Source organism: Peromyscus californicus, unplaced genomic scaffold (genome assembly GCF_007827085.1).
Source record: "Peromyscus californicus insignis strain IS unplaced genomic scaffold, ASM782708v3 Scaffold_9__1_contigs__length_137607984, whole genome shotgun sequence".
Lineage (NCBI taxonomy): Eukaryota > Metazoa > Chordata > Mammalia > Rodentia > Cricetidae > Peromyscus > Peromyscus californicus.
Window position 1 is genome coordinate 30,969,219 of NW_026294617.1, and position 22,380 is coordinate 30,991,598.

At 46.2% G+C, this 22,380-nt stretch overlaps 1 protein-coding gene across 1 annotated transcript in view; it reads right to left on the bottom strand.

Annotated features, from left to right (window-relative positions):
- Positions 1–1,306: 1,306 nt before the first annotated feature.
- Setd7 (SET domain containing 7, histone lysine methyltransferase) overlaps positions 1,307–22,380 on the bottom strand; it is a 46,124-nt gene continuing 25,050 nt past the window's right edge. The window contains exons 4-8 of the mRNA XM_052730225.1: positions 21,851–22,040; positions 18,475–18,556; positions 15,554–15,671; positions 11,917–12,074; positions 1,307–7,303 (exon numbers count right to left, since the gene is read on the bottom strand). Coding sequence (XP_052586185.1) covers positions 7,123–7,303; positions 11,917–12,074; positions 15,554–15,671; positions 18,475–18,556; positions 21,851–22,040 — 729 coding nt within the window. The 3' untranslated portion in view covers positions 1,307–7,122. The remainder of the gene's footprint in view (positions 7,304–11,916; positions 12,075–15,553; positions 15,672–18,474; positions 18,557–21,850; positions 22,041–22,380) is intronic.

Below are 22,380 nucleotides of genomic sequence, written 5' to 3' on the forward strand. Positions count from 1 at the left end.
CCCTGACTCCTGCGGTTCCTGCAAAATCCAGACCCACTCATTTCAGGCTGGGGGTCTGGCTGTCTCTCCTCAGCCTGGGATGTTGATTCGTGATTTGCTTTCACCCTCAAGAAGCAAGGGTTTCGTTGACTCCCCTTACAAGGCTCACCCCTTCCCCACACTCTTTATTCCTTCACCTTTGCCCAAGGCTACCCCCCTGTGCACATTTAGTTATCTCCTGGCTTGTTAATGATCTGTTTCCCACTTGCTATGGACTCTGGGCCTGCTATACGTAAGGCTGAAGAGATGTCGGATGGACGAATAGAGAACATGGTTTTCTATTCTGCCATCCATTACTTAAGAGTGCACCAGAGGAAGAGCCTGACCTCTGAGCAGCACCTGTCATCAAGGGGCAGTGTCCGAGTTAGATGCAGCTGTTACCTTGTTGGAGCCTAGAGTCAAGGCTCTTACAGAAAGGAAGGAAGGGGTGTGATCACTGGTTGTTTTGTGTTTTGGGTAACTAAACTTTTTATTATTACTGGCAGGGGGTGTATGTGCCACGGAATACACGTGGGAGTTAGAGGACATCATGCAGGAGTCGGTTCTTTCCTCTCCACCACGTGGGTCCCAGGGATTAAACTCAGGCCATTATGCTTGGTGGCAAGCACCTTTACCTGCTGAGCCATCTAAACCAGCCCTCCTAGTAAGATTTTAAAGATTCGGTCTACTTTTAATTATGTGTGTGTGTCTGTATGAGGTTATGTGCACGTGAGTGCATGAGCTTGCAGAGGCCAGAAGCGGCCATCATGATGTCCCTGGAGCCGGGGTTACAGGCAGTTGGGAGCCACCCGACATGGGTGCTGGCAGTTCCAGTCCTCTGGAAGGGCGGTGTGGGGTACTTTTGTTTGTCTTTGGTTTTTCAAGACAGGAGTTCTCTGTGTAGCCCTGGCTGGCCTCAAACTCACAGAGATCCACCTGCCTCTGCCTCCTGAATGCTGGGACAGGATTTCTCTGTGTAGTTCTGGCTGTCCTGGAACTCATTCCTGGAACTCATTCCTGGAACTCATTCTGTAGACCATGCTGGCCTCGAACTCAGAGATCCACCTGCCTCTGCCTCCTGAGTGCTGGGATTAAAGGCCTGGGCTACCACCTGGCTGCAGTGTGTGATCTTAATGGAGTGAGTACCATGGAGTCTGTGTTAGGATTTCTACACTTAGAATGTAAAGTTCATTTAGTAATTTAAATATACAGGTAGACACACTGTGTGGACACTCTTGCTGCTTTTCTCCCCTGGACAGCTAAAAAAAAAAAAAAAAAGACAACAGAGGAGTTTATATTTGTTTAATACTTGCATTGTTTCTATAGCGCAATTATAGCAATCTTTAAGTTTACTTTTCATTACAAATATTTGTCAAGTTTTATTTCAGAAACATTTTTCCTACTTTCTTGCACATGCGCCCAGACACACTACAAAAAATTCATTCATAACACATTAAGGGCAAACATTACTCATGTAAACATCTTCCATTAATTTCCCATAATTTAAAAAATCATAGAATTATAGATATTGAATAAGGCTCATAGATTTAGTTCAAATTCCACAAAAGACCAAAGATGTTGTTGTTGTTTTTTTTTTAAACTGTGATGTGGTTGACTTTTGGTTACAATCAAGGCCGAAAGAAAGCGTAACCCCTGGCTTCCATTCCATAAACATACCTCACAACCCAATACATGCATTTTAGGATAGAAAGAACATAGAAAACCCAGGAGGAAAAACATTTGAAGAAGGGAGCTAAAAATCATGGACATAACTTCATAACTTTCTTATGCAACCACCAGGCATGACATACACAGTCCCTGTAGTATCAAGAGAAATTCTAGTAACTGAGTAGGTAGAGGAGAGGGCACCGGCTCAGTGTTCATATTGCTAGTGTACACAGTGAAAATTTGTCAGACTATTGTTTCATTGTATCCAGGGCCAAAGGTGGGTTGGGGAACGAGCTCGAGTGGCATGTCATCGTAAGGGACTTTTTGTTTTGTTTTGTTTTCCTTTCTAGTATCTCAAGCGTCGGAAGAATTGGGAGGTATGTCTTAGGTACATGAATGGTCTTCATAGTAAAATGACATTTAACAACCGTGTAAAGTCACAGACAGGAATCAAGGGTTTCCATTATCCGCGGAAGTCTCCCTCTCTGGCTGAAGTTGGGTGCTTAGATGCATAGTCTTCCAGAGCTGAGACAGGATATGGACTGTGCTGAGCATGGCCCCTGCCAGCGGCTGCCCTCCCTCTGAGGGAGGGCAGAAGGCAAAAAGCATTGGTAAATCTGTGAAGTCCCACCCTGGGGTCTGGACCCCAACTCCACTGAGGGTAGCCTCCCTGACATTGTGACTAGGCAGTTAGGGGTGGTAAGTGAAGGTGGCCGGGAAACCCAGTTCTGAGGTCTACACGGCCAAGTCTGGTTTCTGATTCTGCTGCCCTGCAAAGAAATTGTGCTCCGAGAACTGCACCAGTATCTCTAATGCCTCGATTCACGCTCAGGCCCCCCAGGGGGCCTGCAGGGAATCACTAAAAGGTAAACACACCTCCATTAGCACCGAACTTACCACCAGAAAGCGGCTGAGGCACTGGGAAGCCTACCTGCATCAGACCCCACCCCGCCAGGAGGTGGGCGCCAGTCAGAGGGCTCTTGTAGGCTTTTGATTTCTAAAAATGAAAACTGATCTGCATTATATCTCAATAGACTCAGATAATTCTCACCAAAAATTTTGTCGTGTGTTTAAATAGCACTGGAATAATTCAACTTCATTTAAATATATTCATTCTACCATGAAAATATTTCATACAAACATCTATTTACATACAAACACATTAAAATTTGTGAAAAGGGTTTCCACCCCTGTGGCTGTATGGCTTGAAATAGTTTCATTGCTTTGAATATGTATGCACACGTTTGGCAAAGAAAACTTTTAAAATTTAGTATTATTGAAAACAACCCCCCCAAAAAAAAACCCAAAAAACAAAAAACCCCAAACCAAACAAAAAACCCAAAACCCCCCACAAAAAACTCTCCAAAACCAAACAAAACAAAGCAAAAAAAAAAAAAAAAAAAAAAAAAAAAAAAACCAACAAAAAAAAAAACCAAACCAAAACCCTGACACCAAGGCTTAAAATTTCTGAAGGGAAAAAAATCCAAGGTGTATGTTGAGGAATATATCAAGGTACCTCAAGTACCTGCAAATTGAATATATTTGTGAACCTTTGATCTGCAGCAAATAAACATTACAACTATCCATCTTGCAACATAGTTTCACTTGTTTGTCTAAAACAAAAGATGTCTGGATTCTAAATGGCTACTCTGAAGACAGAACTTGGGGAGGGCTGTGTGAGCGCAAACACCACCCAGGATTTTTGACCTTCCTGGAAGATTTTAAATATATCTTGCAGTGAGAAATTTAGATTTTTTAAAAAATCTATTAAGTGAAGATTAATAAAAGTGCCACATACTGTCTCACTAAGACAAACTTTTAATTCAGTGTTCATAATTGACTCCCCCCAATATTAGGAATGTAATCCAGGGCCTCTATAGTTTTTAGGCAAATGTTGGACCACTGAGCTATATCCCCAGCTCAATGCAATTTTAATTGTCACAATTAAATGTTATAAATGGTTACATGGCCTTGACAGTTTGCGTGTGTGTGTGTGTGTGTGTGTGTGTGTGTGTGTGTGTGTGTGTGTGTGTCTCGGGGTGGTGGTGGTGATAGGGAAATCGTTTTTCAAGTGTGATGAACCCCAAAGGGTAATGAATCTGAACTCTAGTCCCAGTCAGGTTCCAAGAGGTCTTGACAAAGAATTTCCTCTGGGATTAAGCAGGTTAAAATAAGAATAGGTACTAAGAAACTCAAGTCCTCCCAGCCTGTTACTTTCTAGCCTCATCTCATTCTCTTGCATCCTAAATTCAGTCCTTACATTTGCTTTTGTTAGTTCAAACAAATGCCCCACTAGGGGACATGCTCTGTAGATTAGTTCCTATTCCTAAGTCTAACACAAGGTAATAGTTCATCATAGAAAAGATGCTAATGATGGGTCAAGTCATGCAGGGTTGAACCGAGACAGCTCTGAATGAATCCCCACGGCGTCAGTGCACAGGCTCCGGCTGTCTGGAAGACAGCGGAAGGTTAAATCTTTTCCCCCTACCACGTAGAATCTCAACCATGTCTGCTTGTGATTTTGATCCTGATGGAAGACCAGATTTATCTGCTTCTTATTTCCTACTACAGCAGATGGGAAGTAAGTAGAAGGTGCTTTTCCGCTTCGGGTCAAACTAGGAACAAACCTCAACTCCCCCTAAGCAGTCAATTCTCTATGCAACCTCTACCCTGCTGACTCCTCTACCTCTCCAGTGACTCTCTGGCCCCTTTAACAGTTGCAACCTGTGACAAAGCTGGATATCTTGGGGAGCGGGGAAACAGAATGACTGGACCAGGTCACTCAGGGAAAGGCACACAGTGTAGCAAGAGAGGAGAGGAACTCTAGACATAAAGAGGCAGAGCAAAGAGCTGGGCTGCCGTTCTGCACACACACCAAGGCTTCTCACACAGCAGAAGAAAAAGAGCTGAAAGACACAGGAAATATACAGGGAGAGGGAAGACGGAGAAGCTCAGCTGTGTGAATTGCTTCCTGGGATTTGTCTAAGGGTCACGTACACAGCGCTGGGCTGGAAGCCCAGACCGCCTTCCTCCAGTGTGGAATGTGAAACGCAGATTTGCTAGCTCATCAGCCAGAGTCCTTCAATCCCTTCATACATTAAAAAAAAAAAAAAAAGATTTATAGTTTTTTGTATGTGGGGGAACACATGCCACACTGTGTGTGGTCAGAGGACAGCTTTCAGGAGTTGGTTTTCTCCTGCTATGGAGGTCCTAGAGATGAACTCAGGTCATAGGCTCGGCAGCAAGCATCTTTACCTGTTAAACTATTTTGCTGGCCCTCAAGCCCCCAAAATTGTTTTTGAGTTCCATTTGAATGAGATTGCTAGAGTAGCCCTTTAGGATAGAAGTTGAGCCCCCATGGCAACTAAGACTACTTCCAACTCCAGGTGTGAAATCCTGGGGCACACCGTCCAAGGCAGGGCCTGCCCTCTCTCCCTCTGCCTCATCTCTCGACCGAGTCCAAACCTGACTGGTGGAGCTGAAGAAAGCCATCTTTCTCCCCAAGGCAGCTAACTCTCTTTGGACACATTTACATGAAAGCACCTCTCAGAACTCAAATCCACAGACCCATCCTTCTGTCACAGTTTACTGAGTGGTCTCTTTCTACAGAATAGAAGCAATCCTATCCTGGAGACTTGTAGTCTAAAAATGATTCAGTCACCTTGCAGGAGACCTCCTCAGAAGTTCCAAGGACGTTTCTCCTGAGTGAACTATCTTCTTAAAAGCTTTCAAACAGGGACGTGACCAGCTCTCCTGGAAAGCACCGCCATCTAGGTGCAGAGCCTGAAGCTGGGTGTGTTAGGAAGCTTGTAAAAGAGCCCAGGGTGTGGCTATCGGAGCTGAGGGCTGAGTCTTCCGTTCCGGGGCTGCTCCGACGGGCAAACTGTGCAGCCCCAGATGGAACACTTGTGAAAGCTGTTTTTAAAGACAAAAAAAAAAAGAGCCAACTGCCCTCTACCTGTCTCCTCCCTCCAACCCCACCCACTCCCAGCAAGCATCTCTCTGCATTCGGAGCTCCCTCAAAAGCTTAAACCAAGCAGGCCGCACAAACGGCACTGTTGACAGCTGCAGACTTCAGCAGCTGTGGTTCCCAGGTTTCCTTGTGACGGAGTGACGCCCTGGGGGAGGGGCCCCCCAAACTCAGCATTCATTCAGAGCAATCCAGTTATGTTACAGATCTCATGTGCTAAACTAAAACAATGGGTTTTCCTCTGTATTTCTGCAGTTGTGATTACATATGGCTTGTGTGAGGTGGCAATATGCTAGTGATAGAAAGTGCACAGGTGTGAACTCTGGGCTCGCAGAGCGTGGAAGCAGTTAAGTGCTTGGAGACCACTGTGGTGAGAAGCTTTAGCTACAGATCTGACTTGCACCTAGTGATCAGCATGTCTGTCTCCTCGGCACTGGTTTCAAAGAGAACTCTGCATTCTGGGTTGGAATGCAGGTCGGCTATTGTATTTCGAATTCAGTGAGCTGTGTCACAAGCCAGACTGCACTAGGTTATGTACAATTAGTGTGTACCCGAGGAGAAAAAATTGCCAGCACTACTGAATATATTGCAAAATTGCCACAATGACTGCTTAGAAATACTAATGTTCCTCTCCCTGAAAGTGTATCTTACAACTCTCTGGTAACTTAATGCAAACAGAGCAAATTCATTTCTTCTCACATCTGAAAGCAAAGGTATCTTTGTTTACATGCGAGAATAATAAGTCTATAGTAACAGTCTGGCCCTATGAGCCAGTACTTTATATCAGGACATAAGAATGAAATGATAGAGAAAGAACCAGAGAGACCTGGACACTGCTATGAATGCAAAATCCATTTGGAAGCTTTCTCTTGTAAAGGATAGCTAAGATAAGAAGTGAGGCTAGAGAAAAGACTCAGAAGACTGGGCTTCGGTTCACTAGGAGAGTAACAACAGAAACAAAGCCATTCTATTGCAAGATACAGATCAAAGGTTAAAAGGCAAATAAATGACCCTACATTTATATAAAGATGTAATCGCTTCCTGCCCCGCAGATGGCAACATGCAAGGGTGATCGAACACCATTTGCAATGGCCATAGAAAAAAACATCATGGAAAAAAACCACTGACGGAAAAATGACTGAAGAATCCCAGTTCCCTTTTTCAACCCAATCATTTGGTATCTCTGAACGTGGTCCAGATTTAGACTTCAACCATCAAAGAACATCATGCTGTCTACAGTTCAACAGTACCTCTCAGTAGGGCGTTACTGCAAGGCTAGCTAATTTTAAATCTGGTATGAGTAATACAGTCAAACCTAGTTAGTATGCGAGAAAGTCGTTGCTAACGCAGGGTGAGAGGATGTGATGTCACAGCATGAACAGTCCCTGGTTGTCCCGTTGTCAGATAAATGTAGTGCATAGATCCAAGTTTCTATTCCAGGTCTCCGGACCCCAGGGCCAGGTCTTTCACTTTTGCTGGGTGGCCTGGAAGGCCTTCAGCTCTACCTGGTACCACTCGGGGGCTTCGGGCCCGCTCTTCCCTGGGGGGCTGTGGTCATAGCCATAGGCCACGGTCAGCTCTTCCTCAGCTTCCACAGCTCGCAGGGTGCGGATGCACTTGATGGGCCCAAAACGGGGGTGGACAAACCTAAACACCAAGATAAGAAAGATCATTCCTGGGCCAACCCAGGACCTCAGTGGCAGAGGGGGGCCTCTTGCCCACGGACACTGGCTGGGCATCACTCCTGTGTTCTCAGGGTGTGGGCATGCCTTCACCAGCTTCAGCAGGAGCTTCTAAGACAAGGAGCGTCTCAGCCCCAGCCCCAGATCTGCTGGGCCAGAACACTCCAGGCTGGGCATGTAGCTCGGTTGACAGAGTGTTGACCTAGCCTGCCTGGAATCCTGGGCTCTCTCTTCAATATTTCATAAACCAGGCATTGGTGGTGCATGCCTGTAGTCCCAGCACGTAGGAGGTGGGGCAGGAGAATCAGACATCAAGGTTATCCTTGGCTTCATAAAGAATTTGAGGCCAGCCTGGGATATGTAACATCCTGTTTTAAAAATAAAACCCCAAATCCCACAGAATACCCCCAGACAGCGCACTGGCATTTACTGTATTCGTGTATGTGTGTGTGTGTGTGTGTGTGTGTGTGTGTGTGTGTGTGTGTGTGTGTGCGCGCGCGTGCGTACAACATGCTGTCACAGCACATGTTGGGGTGGTCAGAGGACAACTTGCAGAAGTTGGTCCTTTCCTCCCACTGTGTGGGTCCTGGGGATTAAACTCAGGTCTTCAGGCTTGGTGACAAGTGCCTTTACCTGTCAAGCCATCTTGCTAGACCCTGTCCTTCATTTAGAGCCCCATGATGAAGTAAGACAGAGGATACATCAAACGGGAAGGAGCTAGCCTTAAATCAGATTGGCCTCTGTGGCCTGATGGAGCTAAGCATTTGGCTGTCTCCTCCACTTGTGGAGAAAAGTGTCTGTCGGAGGCATTTTTAGAGCACTGGGATAGAACCAAGGACCAAGCACTGTCCCAGGGCTTATGTTCCCAGCCTTGTGTGTATGGTTCGGAATAACTTTTATTTGGTATAAAAACAAACATCCCCCATTGGACACCAGAGAGGCCTGCCTCTATCTTGTTTGAGTATCACACTTCATGAAAGGGGCATTTCCCTTGGGGTTAGGATACTGGCTGTAAGTTCTGGTTTCTTATGTATCACTGTGTCCCATTATGTTCCTATCTTCCTGAATTTCACTTTCCTGATCTGTAAAATCAGGACAATACTAGTAAGACTTACCCTAGATAGTCTCTGTGGTGAGAAAATGGGGTCCCATGTAGCGAGTCCCTCACACAGTGCCTGGTACAAAATGAGACTCTACTATTGGTTACTATGCATGTGAACATGTACATGTGTGGATACGTGTATAGGGGTGTGAGCATGTATGTATGTGGGTTATGTGAATGAGCACTTATGAGTCATGTGTGGACATTCATCTGAGTACATGTGTGCATATACATGTGTATGTGAGCATGTGTGCCCGCAGCATTCAGATTATGCTCCTTCACAAAGATGTCCAGACCATGGAATCAGGAATTCTTTGTCATTGTGGCTTTTGGCTGAGAACAGAGCTAGTGCTAGAGTACTTGCCTGGCATTTAGAAAGCCCTGGCAAGATCACAATTTTGTATGTATGTATGTGTGTGTGTGTGTGTGTGTGTGTGTGTGTGTGTGTGTGTGTCTGTCTGTCTGTCTGTCTGTCTACCTACTTACCTATAAATAAGCGTGGTAGTTTGAATGAAAACAGCCCCCATTGGCTCACAAGGAGTGGTACTATTGGGAGGTGTGGCCTTGTTGGAGAAAGTGCATCACTGGGGGTGGGCTTTTGGGGTTTCAGAAGCCCAAGCCAGGCCCAGTGTCTCTCTCTTCCTGCTGCCTGTCGATGCAGATGTAGAACTCTCAGCTACTGTTCCAGCACCATGTCTGCCTGCACACCACCACGCTTCCTGCCATGATGACAATGAACTAAACCTATCTCTGAACGGTGAGCTAGCCCCAACTAAATGTTTTCCTTAGTAAGAGTTGTTGTGGTCATGACGTCTCTTCAAAGTAACAGAAACCCTAACTAAGACAGAAGTAAGTGTATGACTGTATAGCTCTGGCTTGCCTGGAACTCACTAGGTAGACCAGGCTAGCTTTGAACTCAGAGAGATCTACCTACCTCTGCCTCCCGAGTGCTGAGATTAAAGACCTGAGCTATAGTGCCAGGCGACTTTGTCTTTAAGTTGACACATTTCATTATAATTTGTGTCATATGATTTCAATATGAAAATTAAATAATGCTCCTGAAATGGAGATTTGATTAACGTTCTAGAAGATCCACTGGGATGGGGGAGGGGAATCTGATGTTGAATTTTTGGGCCTAAGGCTTCTTTTCCAATGTTCTGGTCGCTTTATTCCCATGTTCATTGTCACTGTCGACTTTTTATTTTGATGTTTTTGTTGTTACTTATTTTTTAATTCAATTATTTTTTTGTTTTGTTTTTTTCAAGACAGGGTTTCTCTGTGTAACCCTGGCTGTCCTAAAACTCACTCTGTAGACCAGGCTGTCCTCAAACTCGAGGTCCGCCTGCCTCTGCCTCCCAGTGCTGGGGCTAAGGAACTCAGTCTCCTCCTGCCTCAGACTTCCAGGAGCTGGAATTATAGGTGGGCACCACCACACCCAGCCTCCCATTAGTTTGAATAGACAGAATAAAAAGGAAGAACTTGGTTTCCGGTGTTAAGGCTTGGCCAGGGACTGCACTGTCCACTCCACCTCCAGATTCGAGACATAACTGACTGGGAGTTTTCAGGAGAACTGAATGAGATAAAACGTGAAAAGCATCTGGAGTAGGGCTAGGGTATATGGTCAGAGTATGAGTTACCATGTGTGAGCTCCTGGGTTCAATCTCTAACACAAGGAAAGGAGGAATGAGGGGAGGAAGGGAGAGAGGGACCCAGAATGAATGCTCAGAGCTCATGGCTATAGAAATAGCAATGAACCCAAACCTCTGGGCCACATAGTTCTGGACCTTGGCTGACACGTTACCATATTTACAGGTAGGGAAAGTGCTTGTGTGATTGTCTCTGGGCATTTTGTGCCAGACTTCAGTGAAAGCAGCATAGAGAAATGCTGTCTCACTTATATTAATGCATATATTAATGCCAGTGACTTGAGGAAACACACAGATGCCGGGAATTGGAATCTGAAGTTTACATTTGGTTATTATTCAAGGAGTCATTACCCCATAGAATGGGTTTTGGCCACACTGGGTTTGCTTGCAAAACAATTATCAACAACAAAACAAAGAAAACAGCCAGGCAGTGGAGGCACACGCCTTTAATCCCAGCACTTAGGAAGCAGGATCTATGAGTTCAAGGCCAGCCTGCCTGATCTATAAATCGAGTTCCAGGACAGCCAGGGCTACACAGAAAACCCTTGTCTCGAAACTCTCCCCCACTCCAACAAACAAACAAGAAAGGAAGCAAGCAAACAAACAAAAAACCCACCATCCACAACAACAAAACAAACACCACCGAAGAAAACAAACCAAATAAATAAATAAATAAATAAAACCTGCTGAGCAGGGATTGATTTTGCACAAACAGAAACTTCTCTTGTTTCCAGTTCTCTATTGCGTTTGGAGAGAAAAACTGTCCTTGTGAAGTCACAGACAGGCCTGATTCCAATGAGGGGTCTGAGTGGTATGTAGGGGCTGTTGTTATTGGGCACAGCTGGGAATGGGCTTTAGCCAAATTCACGCTAGCTGTGAAAGCCCCGAAGCTAATAACAGCATCAGCCTCATTTCACTTGACACATGTCCTTTGCCATTTCAGCCAGCCCATTAGAAGCAGCTGGAGCACCAACACTTGTTATTGGCTGCCAAGGAGAGCTAGTCACCGCCAGGATGATTTCCAAGACATCTCAAGGACGAGTCTCAGGACATTTCCCAGCAGGCGCCAAATCCTGGCAAGGTCTCACAGATGAAATGTCCAGAGCGTGATCTTGCACAGCAGAGGGGCTGCGGCTACAGCGTCAAGCAGGGAAGGGTATGCTCTAGGGCCACACTGCCATTCCCATTATCTGTGTGCACATGTGTGTGTGTGCACAGTTATGACTGCACCTGAGTGAGTGAGTGCATGTGTGTGTGTGTGTGTGTGTGTGTGTGTGTGTGTGTGTGTGTGTGTGTGTAGGTCAAAGGGGGACAACTTCAGGTGTGGTCCTCAAACACCATCCACCCTGTTTTTTGACTGGGTCTCTCACTAGCCTGGAACTTCCTGATGAGGCTGACTAGCCAGTGAGCCCAGGGAATGATCCTGCTTCTGCCTCCTCAGTGCTTGGAGTACCCTCTCCCATACTCAGCTTTTCATATAGGTGCTGGGTGGGGACTGCACACAAGTCTCCACGCTTCTGCAGCAAGCCCTTGGATGACTTAACTGCTTCTTCCCTCTCTATCCCTGCAATGTAATCCTTAAATGAGAAAAAAAAAAAAATCTAAGGGCAAGTAAGGACAGCAGTAAAACAGCCACCATACCATACTTCTATGATAGTTCTACTTCCGAAATCACTTTCTTTTCATCTCACGGCTAGAAAGCAGGCTGTTCAGATCTTGAACCTTAAACCACAAGGCTGAGGTGCACGGCAAAGGGCCCACCTTTCACACGCCCTCCTGGGTCCTGGAGCCCCTCAGCATAGATCCTTCCAGCCACTGGCATCTACTTACATGTCATAGATGCAGTTTGGAGTGAAGGAGTGATTCGCCTTGTGTCCCAGGGAGGCACAGTACTTGGATACACGGTTGTAGGGCTCAGGCACATCAATGACTATTTCCTCATCAAGGGACAGAGTGTTCCCGTTTAGGGCCCAATCCCTGCTGTCAACCTGCAAAACAGGGCCGTGGTGCTTGAGAGGGCCGTTCTCCCCAAAGCTCAAAGCACAGCAGAGGCTGTACCTCATTTACCTTAACACTTCAGAGTCTGAGCACTGCAGACACAGAGGAAGCCAGCCAAGACATCTTCCCACACAAGATTGGCGCAACCAGACAGCTCAACTTACTGTTTATTGTATTTCCCTTGTTTTATATAGAAGAAAAGGATTTTGATTCTTTACAAAGGCGCACAAAAATATCAGATAAACTTGAACTAAAAATAAATGAAGAAGAGGCTGTTGAGAGGGCTTTGTGGGCACAGGTGCTGACTACCAAGACTGAACGCCTGAGGTCAGGCCACAGAAGCCACGTGGCTAGAGAGAACCTACCCCTGGAAGTTGTCCGCGGCCCTCCACTGTTGAACAATGGCACATGATCCTCCAAATAAATACATGTTTTTGTTTTTGTTTTATTCCCTGAGATAAGGTTTCTCTGTGTACCGCTGGCTGTTCTGGAACTCACTCTGTAGACCCGGCTGGCCTTGAACTTGGGAGATTTGCCTGTCTCTGCCTCCCAAGAACTGGGACTAAGGGGTGTGCCACCACTGTCCAGCCAGCAATGTACTTTAAAAACATCTGAGCTAGAGATGGCTCAGTGGTTAAGAGTACTGGCTGTTCTTTCAGAGGACTCGAGTTCAATTCCCAGCACCCACATGGCAGCTCACAACTGTCTGTAACTCCAATTCCAGGGGATCTGACACCTTCACACCAATGCACATAAGATAAATAGAAAAGAAAAATCTATAAAAAGGCCCACACCTCCGCCCCAGTGGAGGAACCAGGGTGAGCAGGAGGCCGTCTGCAAGCCAGTGTGCTGGTCTACCTGGGCTCGTGCTCAGTGGAGGAACCAGGGTGAGCAGGAGGCCGTCTGCAAGCCAGTGTGCTGGTCTACCTGGGCTCGTGCTCACCGTCCACAGCACAACCACTTGGCTTCTTCAGGCTGGACACTGGGAGGCCAGCAGAAGAGCCTGATGGGCCCTTTTAGAAAGGGTCATATTTTCGTAGAACTTGTAAATCTAGCAGACACGTGCAACCTTCCGACACTGCAACACACTTGTCATCTACACCTCATGTTTGTGAGCCAAACCATCGAGTTTAAAAACAAAACCATCTCTCTTAAGTCTTAAGTAAACTTACAACTTTGTTTAGGCTGTGTCTGAAGTTATCCTTGGCCCCAAGTAGCCTGTGGATCACAGGACGGACAGACACCTCTCCTAGATAAACCAACCGTTCCTCCGAGACATTGCGTTTATATGTGACAGTCAGTCAATAAACTGGGCAGTTGCCACAAGCAGCAGTATCAAACATGAGGAAGGTCCCCTTGGATCTCATTGTTCCCAGCCTATCATGTAACCACGCAACACTGACAGGCTGTATGCCGTGTTGTTTGCTGTGAATTACTCTTAGGTGTATAGCAGGGTCTAAACTTCCCTGGGTGCGAGGGGCCTGTGAATCATCACAGCGGCAGATGCTGGCCTGGCTTGAACTATGCCTCCCACTGCGTTTGTGACCTTGGGCAAACTGTTTAATCTCTCTAGGTTTCCATTTTTCTCATCTGCAAAATGTTTGAATGAAGAGGCATGGGTTTAATATTTAAAAGTCCAGAATGCTTCCACATTCAAAACTTTTTGAGGCTGATTTATACAACTGGAAGAAGCCACACCTGACCATATGACAGGTCACGGGCAAAATGCAGACACAATAAAAATATGGAATAACTGCTTCCCAGCTATGTACACAAGAAACACTAAATTTCATATTTTGACTGGGGTCCCATCCCTAAGATGATTATAAAAATGCAAATATTTAAAAACCCCGGATTCCTAACATTTCTGGTCCCGAGCATTTCAGATAAGGGGTGCTCCACCTGTAATACACCCTTACCCCAAAGCCACCCTTTCCCTGCTCAGTGTCTTGGACCTCCTGGAGGCCTGGTGAAGTACAGCCATCTGTGTGGATGCCATCTGCTCCACCTGAGTATTTTGTTGTCTTTTGCCTGCCCAGGTGCTTTGAATGTGTGACTAATTGGAACAATTTGTGGAATGTTCTCTTATTAGCCACAGGAATAAGTGGCAAAGCAGAGACCTGAATGTGAAGAGGTACCAGTCATGACCTAAGCCCTGTGCGTGGACTAGAAGTGTGGCCACGATGGGGCTCAAGGACTGTGCTGGAGGTGCAGACTTGGCCCTAAACAGACACCAAGGAGTCAGCTGTGAGGTGGAGAAACAACCAGGGCCATCGGCCAAGTTCTAAACATGCCAAAGACCGTGTTTTCAAGGCAAGGGGTGGTGTGTGTGTCACCAATACGTGTGGGGGGGCTGGAGAACAACGTCAGTGTCCTTCCCGGGTGTTCGCCATGGTTGTTTACCTCCTTTCCTTCCTTCCTTTCTCCCTCCCTCCCTCCCTTGTTTTGTTTTTTGAGACAAGGTCTCTCTGTGTATGTAGCCCAGGCTGGCCTGGAACTCACAGAGATCTGCCTGCCTCTGCCTCCTGAGTGCTGGGATTAAACGTACTCGCCACCACCACCAGCAAAAAGTACAGGTCACCTTTTTTTTTTTGGAGACAGAGTTTCTCTGTGTACTCCTGCCTGTCCTGGAACCGCCCCCCCCCCCCCCCCCATGCCTTTGGTTTCTCCCCAGATCCCCGCCCCTCTCTCAGATAGGACCTTCATCTATACAGCCCGGGCTTTGCCTGGAACTCATAATTCTCCTGTCTCATCCTCATAAATGCTGGGGTTATGGAAGCACACTTCACCCGACACACCCTCACGATTCTGAGAACAGATGAAGGACAGGTTGAAAAGGACTCATTTTCAGGTGTTGAGGCTCACATGGGGACACAGCCGCACAATGTCAATGACACTTGGCTCATGAGATCCTCATGCTTTGTGCTCCCAAGTGCTAAGATTACAGGCCCCCACCACCATATCCTGCCTTATTAAACATTTAGCAGTTGAGTTTGGATTTTTTTCCACTGAAAACACTTTCTAGCAAGACAGAGGCTATTGTATGACTTTTCATTAACAGAAGGAGGGGGCGTCCCTAAAACAGCACCGTGTTGGAGGCTATTAGTTACTAAGAATCTGACTGGATCTTGGTTTCAGATGTTGGGTGTTGTCTAGAGGAAATCCGTGACTGTCATCATCCCACTTTCTTTTTTTTTTTTTTTAAAAAGATGTATTTATTCATTATGTATACAGTGTTCTGCCTGCATGTATGCCTGAGCACCAGATCTCATTATGGATGGTTGTGAGCTGCCATGTGGGTGCTGGGAATGGAACTCAGGACCTCACAAAGAACAGTCAGTGCTCTTAACCTCTGAGCCATCTCTCCAGTCCCATCATCCCACCTTCTAGGAAATAGTTGTGGACCGCGAGAGTGGCTTTATCTGAGCCCTTTAATCGGTTAGGCTGATGCTCACCTCTTTCCACTTACCTCTTGGTGTGTAATCCGGACTCCATTATAAAAAGACATAACAGTATTGGGTCCTACTGCTACCTTGGAAAATAGTCCTTCTCCGGCACTGGAGATGAGAGAGTCGGCAACATAAACTCTAAAAAAGAGGAAAAAAGAATAATAGAATCATAAGATTTTCAGTGTGATGGGTCACTCTTGCTGTCAATCACTAAAATTCCATGATAGTTACTGAATCCCAAATGACAGTTCCCAATTAGTCAACAAAAGAGGGGAGGGTGAGAAATTAAACCACGATATGCTCGCAACAGTAATGGAAGGAATAACTTTGTCTCTTTAGGAGTTGTATTTAAAATGAACTCCACCCGCCTCCTTTAGATTGGGTATCTGGCTTAGGGTATCTGCCTCAGACTTGTTCTGGAGCCAATTACAATCAGGAACTTCATTTTTTTTCCCTTTTGGACAGGGTTTCTCTGTTTAACCCTGGCTGTTCTAGAACTCTCTATGTAAACTCACAGCATCTGCCTCCTGCCTCTGTCTCCTTCCTGAGTGCTGGGATTAAAGGTGCGAGCCACTGGGCCTGGTGATAACCACCTGGTGGTAACTAGGGACTTCTAATCCTCCTGATTCCACCTCTTGAGTGACCAGTTTTCTGTGGTGTTGGAGATCAAACCTAGGGCTTTGTGAATGCAAGGCGTGCATCAACTGAGCTGCATCCCCAGGCCTCAGACGATGTCTTCTCCTGGGCTGGGGAGATGGCTGCTCTTCCAGAGGATTTGGGTTTGATTCCCAGCATCCACATGGCATCTCACAACCATTTGTAACTCCAGTTCCAGGGGTCTTATAGCTTGGTCTCATGGAGGCATTTCCTTCCTCTCTGATGACTCTAGCTTGTGTCAAGTTGACACACAAACCAGCCAGCCTAGTACTTGATAGACCTTTTTGAAAAAGAAGCTAATGTTTATAGTTAATGACAAGAAAACATTCCCCAAATTTACTAACACTGTTCTCAAATTTCTCAAAGTCAGGCAACAGAGGAAGACTATTATTTAGTTAAATGACAAGATAGACTGTTTATACAAACAGTGACAATTAAGACATATCCAACAAGCATTTCCCTACGGAGGGGTTAAAGGAGAGGTCAGCTAACTACAGGTCAAATCTGATTGCCGCTCATTTTTGTTGATAAAGTTTTATTGAGACACAGCTGCCTTCCCCAGTTGGTTTAAGACTGTGACTGCTGTAGTCAAATGCAGAGCTGAATCTGTTCAATGGACAGCACAGGGCCTGCAAGTTCCCAAATTGTTCTTGATGTTCTTTCACAGAAAAAGGCTCCTAAACACTGTCTAATAAGAAAAGCACCCTCGGCTGTGGAACAGAGGTAATAAGAGCTTATGTTCCACTAACAAATCTTTGATTTCTTCATTTCTCTGTGCACTGTGATGGATGACCCATTAGGAAGTGGGCATCTGTAATTCTGGCTTATTTTATGGACTGGGAAGTCTGAATGATTGCTTCCAATTCTGCTCCTTCCCTGTGACAGAATGAAACATGTCACCCTTTTGCCAGGTGACCTCATGACACCTCCTTCGGTGCAGGTGGGGCATACATCCCCATCCTGCTGGCTTGGCTAGCAGAACATGGAGGAGGCCCTGCTGGTGGGTCTCAGGTGTTAAGAGACATGGCGAGTTTTTGCCAGTCTCTTCCAGTTTCCATTGTCTCCAGGAGAAGAATATGTCCCGGGGGCTGTTGTTCCTTTAGTCCAAGTCTTGGAAGGAAGAGATGGGAAACAGACCTGAACTCGACTTGAATCCTGGAGCTCAGCCTAGTCTGGCTGAGCCTGGTGAAGCCCAAGTAAAGATGGCTGAACCTAAGCCAACCCACAGAACCATGAGTATAATGTAATACAAAACGCTGGCCTCTGTAAACAGCTGAGCGGTTTGAGAGTTTTGGTTATGCAGGATTTCGCAACAGACTAGGCTGATAGATACAGCTGGCCCTGTGGTGTTTTGGGGCGAACACAGAAGCCAGTCTACACCCACTGGTCCTGGGCCAGAACTTCTTGTCAAAAAAAAAGGACATTCTCTCCCTGCCCGTGGCACTGTGGGATCAGCACTGTCGTTTAGACCAGGAAGAGGCTTGTTTCTTAGCCGGGAGCAGAAAGTAAACAAGAGGTAAGCCACGCCCCGAGGGGCTGTCCTTTCTCAGCAGAGCGGCTGAAGGAGGTAAGCCACGCCCCCAGGGGCTGTCCTTTCTCAGCAGAGCAGCGATAGGAGAATAGGGGAATTCTGGGCACTGAGAGTCCACGCTAGAGGGCAGTCATCCTCGTAGGTTAGGTATGGAATGGACAGACCTGACACAGAGGGATGTATTTATGCCTGCCATTGCTGCCTTTGCTTCTATCCTGCCTTCCCTGAGGAGTAAAGAAGTTGCTTTATGTTCCAAGGGTCAGGCTGGAGGTATAGGCTAGATTGACAGAGCATGGATTGCTCCCCTAGAGGACTGCATCATCAAGAGCCTTGAGAGCGCCTGCTTCCAAGCCTGACCCAAGGTTGAGCCCTTCCACATGGTGGAAAGAAAGAACTGATTTCAAAAGCTGTTCTCTGATTTCTACATGCATGCTAACCCAACGCCCCCCAGAGTCCCGAGAAAGGGTGGGACTGCCTGATCCAACGCTTTACCTAGAGAGTTCATTCTAGGACGGATGAGACATGAAGCTGCTTGATAACTAGAAACCTTCGGTGGACAGCCTCTATATTGGAATATAGTCTTCCTCAGAATGCACAAATACTTACTAGGAAGTGTGCCAAGGAAAAGTACTCATTATGGAGGAGGGACTTGGCTGGAGCAGGAGCCCAGCCTGAGCAGAGAGCCACAGAAGCCCAAGGGTGCCCGCCACCAGGGCATAGACAGTGCAATGAAAGCCACAAGGAAAGAGTTACCTCTCGGACTCATAAGGGTCTGGAAGGAGGGCATCACTAGAGATGCAGGAGGAAGTCGATTTATCAAAGTGGTACACGGAACCTAGAAGGCAAACCGACAGGTCAGTTCAGGTGGAGAGCCCGGCAGGACATGCAGATGTGGCTCCCCAGTCACAGGGCGAACCAAACAATCACACAGGCCACTCTAGTCATGCCAGCTAGAATAGCCAAGTGGGCATCTGTCAGGTTTACTCTTTGATTATGTTCTCCAATCTTGTCCTCTTTTTCTTTTTCCTTGGTGAGACAGGACCTTACTACCAAGTTGCCCAGCCTGGCTTTGTACTTTTTGTACTTGAGATTCTGTAGCTGAAGGTTTTCCTGTGCTCACCCACATCACGGACCCTTCAACCGCTTATGAAATAATCACTCAGAAGCTTATGTTAATTAAAACTGCCTGGCCATTAGCTCAGGCTTATTGCTGACTAGCTCTTATACTTAAACTCAGCCCATTTCTGTTAATCTCTGTGTTGCCATGTGTTCCATGGCTTTACCTGTGTGCCATTACATGCTGCTCCCTGGACATTGGGCTGGCATCTCCTGACTCAGCCTTTCAGCCTTCCCACAATTCTCCTTGTTTGCTGCCTGGCTACTGGCCAATCAGCAGCACATTCACAGCATACAGACCATCCCACAGCAAGATCCCCTTGCCTCAAGCTTCTGAGTCTGGTATTACAGGCCTGATTTATTTAAGTCTTTTTTTTTTTTTTTAATTTATTTATTTGTTGTATATAAAGTGTTCAGCCTGCATGTATGCCTGCAAGCCAGAAGAGGGCACCAGATCTCATTACAGATGGTTGTGAGCCACCATGTGGTTGCTGGGAGTTGAACTCAGGACCTCTGGAAGAGCAGCCAGTGCTCTTAACCTCTGAGCCATCTCTCCAGCCCTTATTTAAGTCTTAATGCACAGCCATCAGACTTAACTCTTAAGATTCCTATTTGTTGATTTTCCTTTATTCAAATGTCTTAAAATCTGCTTGTGTGCTTAAAACTTTAAGCAAAACACGTCGCAGAATTTTTGGATTTCTGTGATCAGAGTAAATTTGATATTGGTTTTTAAATTTCTTTGAGGTTTTCTTCATACCAGACAGTCTGTAAAATGTATAGCAGAGGCCAGCAGTTGACTTCCTCTCTGAGAGTAAAGTCAGCCTCATAGAACTATGGAGAACAACATTTCTCTGCATGAAGAGTCACTTGATTTCTAGCATGGTGGCTCAGATTACCGATCGGTCCTGAAAATAAGGTATAAAACTGTCCTAGGATTACTGTTGGCTTTCTGTTGACCTTGGCGAATCTTCACAGGGCAGAAGGTACGTTGGATTCTCCAAGTGTTCATAAACAAAGAAACAAGATTTGGACCCAGAGTGTGAACTCCTGCAAAGCCAATCATTTTTAGCACCAACATAACTAACAATCCCATTAATCGGTTCTTCAGTAGTCACCATGGTTACCAGCCCCTTTCCTGTTTTTTAAAATACAACATAAACCTAAATGAATGTCTCAAACCTAAGCTAGACTATGATCCAAATCAGTCAGTAACTGCCTAGGAAACAGACTACTTAAGTATTTCAAAAAGAGAACATTCAGCTGAGGAACTTGGTTATACAGGAGACAGAAGAGCTGTGAAGCCAAGCAGGGATCCAGGAGGAATTTAGAAGTGGGCTTGAGCAGGAAGCCTCCACCGACCTACTGAGCTGGGGATGGGAGAGGAGGTGGTGGTGTGTTCTTTCCAGGCTCCATAACACATCTGTGGCCAGCAGCCTCTCCAGGGCTTAAACAAACTCAGCAGTCAGATACACAGGAGCCTGGGGACAGGAGCAGCTGCCTGGCAGAGGACTACAAGGGATAATGTGATGGCTATTCTTGGTTGTCAACTTGACTACATCTGGAATTAACTAAAACCCAAGTGGCTAGGTGCACCTGTGAGGGATTTCTTTCTTTCTTTCTTTCTTTTTTTTTTTTTTTTGAGACAGGGTTTTTCTGTGTGTAGCCTTGGCTGTCCTGGATTTCTCTGTGGACCAGGCTGGCTTCAGACTCAGAGATCTGCCCGCCTCTGCCTCCTGAGTGGGATTAAAGGCATGCGCCACCACAGCTCAGCCACCTTGTGTTTTTGAGACAGGGTCTCTCTCAGCCTGGAGCTGGCTACCAAGCTCCAGGGATCTGTCTGTCTGTACCTCTCCAGTGCCATGTGGCTTTTGTATTTAGGTTCTAGAGATTGAACTCTGGTCTTTAGGCTTAGGTGGTAAGAAGCATTTTATCAACTGAACTATCTCCCTAGGTTCTGAAATAATAGTAAATATACAGAAAAGTACAAAGAAAGAAAGACTCTTCCCACTGTTTCTTCTAACATTAACTTTTAAAAAGGGTTTTACATTTAGTGTGTGTGTGTGTGTGTGTGTGTGTGTGTGTGTGTGAGAGAGAGAGAGAGAGAGAGAGAGAGAGAGAGAAAGAGAAAGAGAGAGAGAGAGATGCATGTGTGAGGTCAGAGGACAAATTTCAGGAGTTGACTCTCTTCATTCACCATGTGGGTCCCTGAGATTGAACTCAGGTCATTGGCCTTTAAAGCCAGCTCCTACAGCCACAGAACCATCTATCTCCGACTTAATCAGCTGTACAGTTTATACAGACTTGGAAGTCTATCTGATTTGATTCTTTAGTAACATAAAACTCATGGCTCTGTGTTTTAGAGACACAGTTGTCTGAAACTGGTTGAACTGCCTGTCACTTCCTAGTCCCGTACCTTCTCACAGTCACCAGCAGATGCCTTCTCGTGGGACTTCTCAGCAGAGCCCACTAAAGTAATGTTGTACTTTCTCTGTCTCACTCATGCTGGGGTTTGTCATGTGACTTGCAACAAAAATGGAGGAGAGTTCCAGGGTGAGGCTTCGGGAGGCACCATTGGTATCTGTTTACATTCTGACACATCTGTGAGGCACTGTGAGAAAACATTGCCCAAAGCGGCCTCTGTGCCTTCAGACTGGGTCCCAGCGTAAGACACAGACCAGCCTAGACCAGCTGAGCCTCAGGACACAGCAGACTTGTGGTTGCTGTCATAAACAGGGAGGGGCTGAGGGGTCTGGGTTTTGGCAAAAACTGACTGACACTCCATTAAAGTGGGCTCCCCAGAGAAGAAAAGAAACCTCTTTGTAGGGCAATGGTGGTGCACACCTTTAATCCCAGCACTTGGGAGGTGAGGCAGGAGGATCTCTGTGAGCTTGAGGCCAGCCTGGTCTACTTAGTGAGTTCCAGGACACACAGAGAACCTTTGTCTTGAAAAACCAAAACCCAAACCAAAACACCCCCAAAATCTCTTCAACCTGTCACCCACTGGACGACTTACTTCCAGATGTCAGTTCAAAGTGTGGCCTCCCTTCTTCGGTGGCCGTGAGGATGGCCAGTTTCCCTTCAATCATCTCTCCATCAATGAACTTTCCATAGAGCGCGGTCCTCTGGTCAGGGTAGACATAGGCTATCTTCTCCCCAGTCATCTCTCCGTCTTCATTGACTTCCCCGACGAGGCTACCTCCGTCCTGGAAGGAGAAACCCAAACCCAGAGGTTTTATATAAAGTAGTCGTGGATAGGGTGTGAGTTCAGGAAGTTCGTCTTCGGCAACCCCCACCGATTGTTATTGCTGAAGAACACCAACAATAACAATAACCGTTTAAGAATCTAGAGCTTTTCACAAGAGTGAGAGCTCTTCACGCCTCTGCAGGTAGCTCCTCCACCACACACACAAATACACTTCTGGAATGCTCTATGCACAGGGACATGTATGCCTCATTTAGAATAGGAGACTGGAGTGCACTTGGCAATCCTGAAGTAGTGACTAGCCCTCTAGCTTGGTGTGTTATCTAAGAAACAAACACATC